At 39.4% G+C, this 10,053-nt stretch overlaps 1 protein-coding gene across 1 annotated transcript; it reads right to left on the bottom strand.

Annotated features, from left to right (window-relative positions):
* Positions 1–4,508: 4,508 nt before the first annotated feature.
* On the bottom strand, positions 4,509–8,101 carry bambia (BMP and activin membrane-bound inhibitor homolog a). Its single transcript, XM_079475976.1, has 3 exons — positions 7,581–8,101; positions 6,011–6,283; positions 4,509–5,454 (listed from the first exon to the last, which is right to left on the bottom strand). The coding sequence occupies exons 1-3, from the start codon at positions 7,654–7,656 to the stop codon at positions 5,027–5,029; spliced, it is 777 nt and encodes a 258-aa protein (XP_079332102.1). The 5' UTR covers positions 7,657–8,101; the 3' UTR covers positions 4,509–5,026.
* Positions 8,102–10,053: the final 1,952 nt, after the last annotated feature.

The raw sequence follows: 10,053 nt of genomic DNA on the forward strand, positions 1-10,053 counted from the left end.
TACACCACAATCGATTGACATCAACGTCACCACCACTAAGGCTACAACAACTTTTTCAAAGCTTTTTTATAAACACATTCTGATAAGCAATTTCTCCATAAATGAATCTCTATCGACGTGTTTTGAGATTTGTGTCCATGTTGCATTATTTGTGACATTTCTATGAGTGATGATGTACAACGTCCCCAACAATGTCTGTTGTCATTTTTAGCAACTTGTTAACAACCGCAGTTGTTAAGACACTTTAAAATATCACGACTGGGGGTTATTATTGGTGTGTTTTATTTTAGAAAATTATTAGAGCTTTGGTTAACCACAGACCTTAATATTTTAGGTACTTAACTAAAAACCCATTCAAAAAAAAACCATTGACATTGGAACGATAGAACTGGAAGTGTTAAAATGCTATGTCGCTTCCGAGTTTTGCATTCAAAAATATAATCCCTGCGACATAATCATCCCCCTGTGACACTATATTAGGGTAAAGTATTAACAGTTCTTGATTTTTGTTTCTTTTCAACCAATTCATTTTTCTTAAAGTTAAATTGCAGATTTGAATATTACAAATATATGAAACAGTCACAAGCGCACCGGTTGTCTCTGTCAAAATTTATGTTAATCTCTTGGTAATCTCTTGGTTGCGTTTTGTTAAAATGTATTCAAAAGAAAACATCTTCAAAGTGATAAAGACCAAGAGCGGTGTGTTACATCAATACTGACACTTTTCAGTGACAACATTAGCAGAAGACAGCAGAAGAGAGACACAGACTACTCCTCTTTCAATTCTGTAATCCAGGGCTCTGCGCTCACAATACACACACATTATATCTCTGCAGGAGGCCTCAGGCTACGGCTGCCAAATCAGGGTGTGTGTCACAGTTTAAAAAGGAGAGAAGAAAAAAGATAAGAGGCTTCTCGGGCTGGGAGCCAATTCTGTGTCTGTGAAATCCATTATTAGTCTCAAGCATGCACGCAACCTTTATCATTTCTTCCCTCTTCTTCTATTCTCACCTTTGTTTTGATGTTAGCCATTTTCCTTCCGCCCTCCCACATAAATGTCATTAGAGGACAATAAACAGAGTTTTCAATCTTTTTTGCCATGATAAGTGAATTTTTTTCACTTTGCAAACGTATTGTCCCAACATATTCACATGAAAGCTTTGCAATAAAAAAAATTGTGGTAACACTAAATAAACATATTGATCTACATCAAAAACTTAAACTGTCCGCTCACAATCATCTAAAAGCACACCTCAGACCGGGCCTTGTTTGGCAGTTGAGATAAACCTAAGTCCATTAGTCCAGAGGAGTTGAGTGGGGTCAGTTTTAAAAGGCTGTCTTCAAGAGCCCGAAATTGTTCAACCATCTTTGGATGGGCTTTTTATGGAGACATACATCATACCTCACTGAATGATGGATTCTCTCAACAGCCTTGATACATAACAGACGATAGATAGATGGATGGATGGATGGATGGATGGATGGAGCCTATTTTTATATAAATGTTATTTTGGCTTTGCATAAATGTTTAGACATGAGAGGTAGATAAGGACATGATTCCAAATTGTGTTTTGCTTCTTTCAAAGCGGATATCTGATCTTGGCTGTTTGGGTTACTTAAATTCGGTTCTGTGTCCATTACATGGACTCTTTTCAGAGGACCGCACATGAGTTTTCATGCCATCAAATTTCTTCCAAATTCTGCTTAGGTAAATAAGCTTTGCGGAATGAGATGTGTTTGTTTGTTGGGAGTGTGGTGGTTTATTTCATTGGAATATTAATAAATAATCAAGCGAGGTTAAGACGAAAGATGTTATGATTATCCTTATTAGACAGGAAATGCTTGGGCTAGATTTTCTTTTTTTTATGGCTACAAAATGTGAGTCAGGACATTTTCATTTTGATGTAAATAACATGTCATTTTCCCGGTTGTGCTGTTTTTTATCATTGATTTACTGAAGTAATTGAGAAATAAATATTGACATGCTGTACATTTTTTGACTTCATGCAACGTGTTTTTGCATGTTAAAAGCCAATACGCTTCAACGGAAATATGTATTTGTATCTGTTTTACGATGACACGCCTGATGTGCTGCGTACAGATTATCAGCTCTCAGGACACAAAAGGTTTAGGTAGGCTATTAAATTAAAACACTATCAAAAGAAACTTTGTCCAGAGGCTATGGGGGGGGGGGGTGGTACTAGCTCAATAAAACAGCACTGTTGAATAGAAAAGCAAAGCAGTTTGAAGTCAATTCATAACAAATTTACCTTGTAAAGAAGGCTCAGCCGGTGCCCTTGTTAAATTTGCATGTCAATACAATGGCCGAGCTGACTACAATGAATGAGGCAAACACACCTCATGCTGCTTTGAACAGCATATCTCACATGATTGTGACTTTTTACAACATACATCGTTTTGATAGACTGTTCATATAAATATCGTCTCAGATTGGGCTGCTAGCAACAATACTTCATAGTAGCTCAAGCTTTTGACCATGAAAAAAGATACAAAGAAATACATTTTTAAAAGTATCAAGACAATGACAAAATAATTAATATTTGAATAAAACAGGAAGTATTTTTCGGCCACAGATTTAAGTAAAACGTCTCGGAAGTCTTGGAAGTGAAGCTGAGAACACAATGAGATCATTAGCTTGTACAAACTCCCGGGCTTTTGTTATCATTAACCCAACACTAATAGTCCAGGGGGAGGCTAAACACACTAATGCTAGCGCATGTTAAGTGGTCGGCCAGCTAATGGCATCTGTTTGGGTTCCTGACATACAGCAAGGTCAGCTGAAGATTAAAGAGAGAAAGAAAGAAGCCAGGTGTCAGAGAAAGCTGAAACGTACAACATGCTGTAATGGAAACGTGTGAATAAATTACAAAGTTTGAAGTATTGCTTTTTCTTGTGTTTAAGAGATCATTGCAGAGCCAATTTCCAATATATTTCAATGTAAAAATAAGTATTTGGAAGATACGTTGTTAAAGTGGCTAGGCTATATACTACGTTTTACGTAGAGACAGTATTAAAGCGATAGTTCACCCAAAAAATTTAATCTTTCATAATTTACATGTGCATAACCAAACTTCTTGGCCAACATTGACTACCATAGTTAAAAGTGCCCCAGAATCGTTTGATTTCTTACATTCTTCAAAATATCTTCTTTTGTGTGGTCGACAGATCAATGACATTCACAAATATTTTTGTTCCTACTATGGTAGTCAATGGTGGCCAAGAACAGTTTGGTTACAAGTATTTTTTCAAATGTCTTTCCCTGTCTCAGAACAATGAAATTTATTCAGATTTGGTACTAGACGGTGAACTGTTCCTTTAAGACACACAAAAGTTCCAAAACCAACTATTTATATGCCGATATATACATTAAAATAAGTATCTATCTTGCACAGAAATAAATCAAATAAAACATTAAACTTTATACCTGCACTTATGTGCAAGGAATCTGTATACTGTTCAGTTACATAAAAAGACTGAATGAACTAAAATGTCAAAATGTATCAGAATTCATGGCTTCTAATAACCAAAAAGTTATAAGTAAGAGACGGTTATTGCCCAGATGTAAAATTGTCAGTAGAATACAATCTTTCAAAAACCCACAATGTAACACATACCACTACTTGTTTGAAAAAAAGTAGCTCATTACTAAAAGTTGCAGGTTTGTAACTATGTAACTCTTTGTAACTATGTAACTCTTTGTAAGTCGCTTTGGATAAAAGCTTCTGCTAAATGACTAAATGTAACTAGTCTCAGCATTCCACAACAAGCAATAAAGAAATTCATTATTAAGCTCGCACACAAATGCTGTGAGCCACTAAAACACAAAAACTTGATGCTTTTTTGTCCTTCACTAAAGTATTTAATGATTCGAAGCCCTTTTCTTACTATCCATCTCAAAGTGTCACTTTCACCAGCAATCCACCCAAAACGAAAAACCAGGAACAGCTGTTACACGGAACCCAGGCTGCACACGGCTACTGCAATGAACAAAATGATATACTGGAATGTGAGCAATTGCTGCTGGTATCGCCCCAGTCATAGAAACAGTTAGCGTGTAAAGCTGCTAGCTTATTTTCAAAGCAGGTCAAAAAAGTTTCACAGTTCTCAAATCTGCCTGTGATTTGTGGATTGTAAACTCAAGCCAGAGTACATACAAGGGAATTACTGTGTTCTTTGAGTGCAGGCGAAAGGACTCTGAACTCACAGCTTACTGACATTCCCTCACTTACTAAATAAATACTCGCTCTACCTCCAGTATTAGTCCCAAGAGAGAGGCGAGAGAGCCAGAGACATGTAATGTGTCCCTTCTGGAAGGGATTCAAAGATGACGCAGTCAGATGTAGGGCACTACTTTAGAACAAGGCCCCCCTGTCAATATCCCTGCTACTGAACAAACTTCATCACTCAAACACACATACTCAAACAGAGCTAAAAAAACACAATTACATCAATCCCTTAAATGAATGAAATCAAAAGTAGAGGCATGTGATTTGTTAGAGTCAACATTGGATTTTTTTATTCATACAATTTGACTAAAACAAACATAGTTGTACCCTGGTGTCAGTGTAAAATTCCTCAAAAAAGTCACTATGAACGCAACTCACCAGTCACATCCATACCCTACCCCCATTTACCCATCGACATCTAGCCGGTTTTATACAAATGTGCAAAATAAGACTGCCTTTAAGAATCCTTCAGTCTTCAGTGTCAGTCCAGGATCCACAGGATGTGGCTTCGGTGGGAAAGGGGCTGGGTTACGTCCATTGCACCACCCTTTCCGTTTCACCTGAGCCCCACAGCCACTCTAATTCAAGTAAAGTGCTCTTTTGAGAAACACAAAGATTTGTGTCCTTGAAATGTCTTCACTCTCCGCATCAGGAGACAATAAAATAACACACGGAGAGAGAAAATAATAAAATTACATCAGCAAAACACTACACAGCTACTCAGGCCTCACCAACTATGAGCAGGTGAGTATGTGTCCCACAGAGGGAGTTCCAAGTAGTCATACAAACTCCAGCTTGCCATGCCCCGTGTACATCCCCCAGTGAACCAAAGAAAGAAGCCGCTCGCCTCCCGTTCCTCCTCCAGTACACAAGTCAGTCTGCCGCAATTTATCGCAGCCTACGCAGCAGTTCTCATGTCCTGTTACGGGCACCATGCACTCCAAGTCCAACTTGGCCACATGGCCTTTTTTGGCATGGTGGTGTCCATGGAAACTGTAATGGAGACGAGACAGCATCTGTTGGCGCTGGGCCTGGAGACGCTTGTTCTCACTACGAAGCATTCGCAGCGCCAACATAATCAGCAGAACCAGGATAAGGCCGCCTGCGATGGGCACGGCTATCACCGCAGCCCGGAACCACACTTCTTTAGCTGAGGCTAACTCCTGCACCCTTGTGATCAGGTTTTGATTGGAGCTGTGGTATCGGTCTAGGAGAGGTAGAGAAAAGGGGAACAGTGTGAGATTTAGAAACCTTTGCACAGGAAACGGACAATTTGCATAACATTTAATACACAGGTGTTTTATTTTTTAGTTTTTTACTCTTTTTCAGTAGCACCTTCACGTTTTTCACTACAGACGATTATGTTTTTATGCCCTTTAAGGAGTCTGTCAAGGAATTTGCTTCTCACAGCATCCTATCACAGTGGGAACATTTCAAGATCCACATGCAATAAAAAAAAGTATGTGATCTGAATCCAAGTGCTAAAAGGTAAACTGCCAGCTACCCGTAATACACTGGTATTAAACAAAACCCCGCAGTTTGGAGCCATGAGAACAGTAAAACAAGTCAATGTGTGTCTGATACAGCAGCATCTATCACATTATAAAAGTGCCAGTCCTTGATTCTGATTGGTCAATAGCTGTGCCTTATTCGCCATAAAACACAGCTACAGTATGACAGATTCTGTGCATCACTACGCATTGCATGCCTGGTTAAGAAGCACTCTTTTATTTTACTGTCACGTGTTACATTGCGCATCTTACCTGTGGAATCACCTCGAGGATGCGCGAGGTCATGCAGTCCTCTATAGTTGCACATGTCGTCATGACAACAGTCTACTGGAGAGGAACTTCCGTCCTTGTTTTTGCTGGCGCACACGTCCTCCGAGTTTACAAGCGGATCTAAACAGCCATGCGTCAGAGGCGAGTTCGTGTTAAGCGGGTCCAGGACCTTTGTGAAACACGCGTTCAGCTCCGATTTACACATGTATCCAGTGGCAACGCAGTGCGGGGCATCGCAGTAACACCTTATCTCTCCTGCAAAACAGAAAAGAAACAGTTAAAGTCACATTAAGAAAATAAAGACAATAGATTTGACTTTATTTCCCATTTATTATAGCCTATAATAAAACTAGTTTTCTTTCAGGAAACACAACACAAAAGAAGACAGCACAAAAATACGTTAGTTTGAGATCCCTCACGTTTACGAACGTCCCGTCACACCCATTGAAATAGAAATTGAGCATTTTATGAGTGTTAAACAGTGCAGTCTTTTAAACAGCACACCGAAAGAAATTAAAATGAGACCGATACACTTTTTATTACAAGGAAGACATGTTTCGTGTCGGAAAGAGGGATATTGGCGGAAAAAACGAATCCACTTTAGAATGGCAACAAAAGACAAAAATGGGGCTGTGACTGAGTGTTTGTGTCGGGACGCTAATATGTTGCAATTTCTGTTAAACACTGTAACTATGTCATGACTTCTCGTGCAAAGGATCCTTTTAGTCTGTCCTATAAAACAGGAACCGTGTAGTTTATAATTAGTGGTTTGTTTGCCAAAGTCAATTTCTTTCAACCCAAATGGAAACTCGTAAAGGGGGTGAGAGCAGGACTCATTTTCAGTAAGCACGCAAGCTTACTTGTGGTCAAAACCGGCCAAGTCGCAGGATAACTTTTTAGGTTTCACCTCAAAGAGCAATAGACCAATAACTGTACATTTTCAGCAGCTTCTGTGTGGATCGTTTTGATATAAAGGGTAACACGTACGAATCTAATCCGCGTCAACACATTTCAATAAGCTGTCAGTCACTTGACATTTTTACTTTTCCCCCACGTCAAACTACTTCTTTGTTACTTGAAACCGAACACAAACACACCATAAGAACACAAACAAACACGGCCTTGTGTTGTTGTAAGCTGTGTTGTATACACTGTCCGGGGCTGAAGTTACATGTCATCTCGTTTGAAATATTGACAAGGGGAAACTCGCAATTCTTAATATTAATATTTTTATTTATTTATATATTATATTTTAACTTGAGCCTAGTGATGCATACATATATGTAAAATGGAATGTATATCTTGTTATTTAATCAACGTTGACATTTTAATACAGAGCCAATTCTTTCTCGACCTTTAGATAAAGGCTAGAATTAAATAAAACGTATGATGTAAAACTGACCCCCTTCCCAAAAAAAGCACGCAATGTTGTGTACCTGCTAAGTTAAAACACTCGTTTTTCTCAATCAAAACTTGACTCGTATCAAACGAAATAACGCGCTTGGATGTATCTTTGTCTCTGCTAGAAACAACTGTATAAAACTCGTGTTACCTTTCGTGAGAAGAACGGCCATCGCACAGAGCTCCAACTGAAACCAGAGAGAAACAAGGCTGGAATGACGATCCATTTACAGCTGCTTTTCCTCGTCTCGATACCCTTTGGCAAGACCCTCCGAATGATTTGCGGACTCGGTTACATGTGTCCTACATTGATCACAGCATTCCCGTGGACCTGTGATCTGCGCTGTATCCAAACACGAACTGGCACAGGAGGAGCGCGTCTCGTTCCGCGGACATCAGAAACAAACGCCGAAGTGCTAAGATCCGAAGAGACACAAACTACAGGAAAACATTCCTTGCGCGTAAGCGAACCTATCCACCGTGCGTAAAAGCTCGAATACCTACGGAAACAAACGATTTGTGAAAACTGTCCGGATTTCGGAAACTGTTCGCGGAGCAGCGGATCGCTTGTGGCCGAAGAAATATCACCGGATCGGGCTTGGGGCTCGATGTAGCCGCGCCCCTCTGGAGGTTTATTGGACAGCCTCGGTGGTCGTTTGCATACACGGTCCTGCATTGGTTCACGCAGCGGTCACATAATTTATCATTCCGCCTACAGATGCTGAGACAGATTCACACGATTACGCAGGTAGAAAAGCATCAAACACATTGAAGAGAATCATAATAACACAGTGATGATAAAAATGACTTCATTGGTATTGGTGAGACATATTGTTAATTAATATTATTAAAATAATCAAATATTTAAAGGCCACTGGCACAATGTTGTAATTATATATTTTATGCGGCTTATTTGTAGTGAAACGCACTTGATGTTTGATTCTTTAGTCGGCCATTCTGACAGTGTTTCTCCGGACTGCTGAAGGTGGTAACCGGAGGCCCGCGCTTGAGAGTGGATGTAGGCGGGTCGGTTAGAGAAATTAGCAATCCAAAGAGGCACATATGGCGCCAGCGAGACGACACAGACAGACAGTGACACTCAATTACCCCCAAGACAATCCCATGCAAAACACACAGAGCACTACGATCGATATCTCAACTGCCCTACCCGCCCTAATGTGTTGCGCACTCGGTCAGGGCATGTGCTAGACAATTCAAGGTATTCTGGATAACCTTGAACCATAAACAAACAAACAAACAAAAGCTTTAAAACATACGGCACACTATTTTATAGAAGAAGAAAATCCTGAAAAACGGGAGCTGCTGATACATTTACGCATCCCACGGTTTTATTTTAACCCAAATATTTACACCTTGGAAATAAACTAGACGCGCTCGTGACATGGGGTGTCTTAAGATCCTAATGGGATTTTACATTTTTTAGCTCTATATGTCAATACTAATATTACTTTTTTCCGTTTACGTGTTCTTTTCTATATACACGAATAAACAATAATACGTGTATTTCCTTCTCCTAACACGAGTTTATGACGTAAACGTAGTTTATTACAGCTGAAGGCAGTCACAGGAGATAGGGAAGCGTTTGATGATGAGAGAGTCAGACTGGGAGACGCTCACATCTGATAGACGGCCATCGATTCGGTGTCAAAGGGTAAAGAGAAGCGATTCCGCTTCAGGGGACACATTCAGAGACCTACAGAAATTACCGGATTGACAGCAATTATCCTAATTGTTGGTAATTTCACAGAGGCGCCACTTCAAATCCCGTCCAGTTTCAGATGGTGAGATTCACACCTTCCCAGACGAATCCAGAACTGGCCCGCAGAAGACAAAGTTTACATGCAACTCGGAATTGTTTGGGAGAGGGTGTTAGTTTGAAATCCTCCTAATCTGACTCACTTTTAACCAGCTAATTTGGAACATTGACTATAATATTAAGCAATTTAAGTGTAATACTTAATCATATTTAAGTGAATTGTATTAATCCACTTTTTTTGGCAGCTGCAAAGAACATCCTGGTCTTATTATGAGCAATACGAGAGGTAATCGTATTTTAACAGATAACTAGAGGTGCAGTTCTTGTTTTATATTCTGATATATTTGTTGTTTTGTAATAGCTATAATAACAATCATTTTATTTAAGAAGACAGAAATGTCATTTTTTTACACCTGGTGTTTAAATACACACTCTGTTAAGCCTACTGTTAAAATATCAGTTCATTATAATTTATAATAACCTAAATGCGTTTTATGTCGTAGTGCAATTGTGAAGCGAAAAGTAAAGACGCTTTCCTGTGGTTTTTAAAAGCGTTTATTTGAATGATCAAATGCTGCCCTCTGGTGCCCATAAGTGCAAATGCTGAACTCGGTGTTTTTCGCGTTTGGATTCCTGCTGAGTGTAGGCAAATTTACATGCACGTGATTTGCAACACAATGGAAAGAAAAGGTCGTTGTATCGTGTAAGAAGAAAGACGTAAACATTACTGTGACAGTACGTGGCCAAGGATAGATTTGCGCGAGAAGAAAAAAGACCCCAAATCTGTCACTGGGCTGGTGGCCTGCCTCTTCATAAAATTAGTCTATACAATACATATTTTATCCAA

The sequence above is a fragment of the Barbatula barbatula genome, assembly GCF_947034865.1.
Source record: "Barbatula barbatula genome assembly, chromosome: 16".
NCBI lineage: Eukaryota > Metazoa > Chordata > Actinopteri > Cypriniformes > Nemacheilidae > Barbatula > Barbatula barbatula.

Excerpts from the sequence above, each read along its gene's own strand:
- bambia (XM_079475976.1), bottom strand. The coding sequence starts at position 7,656 with ATGGATCGTCATTCCAGCCTTGTTTCTCTCTGGTTTCAGTTGGAGCTC. Across the intron at positions 6,284-7,580 it reads GGCCGTTCTTCTCACGAAAG|GAGAGATAAGGTGTTACTGC; the intron begins GTAACACGAGTT and ends TCTGTTTTGCAG. Across the intron at positions 5,455-6,010 it reads TCCTCGAGGTGATTCCACAG|ACCGATACCACAGCTCCAAT; the intron begins GTAAGATGCGCA and ends TACCTCTCCTAG.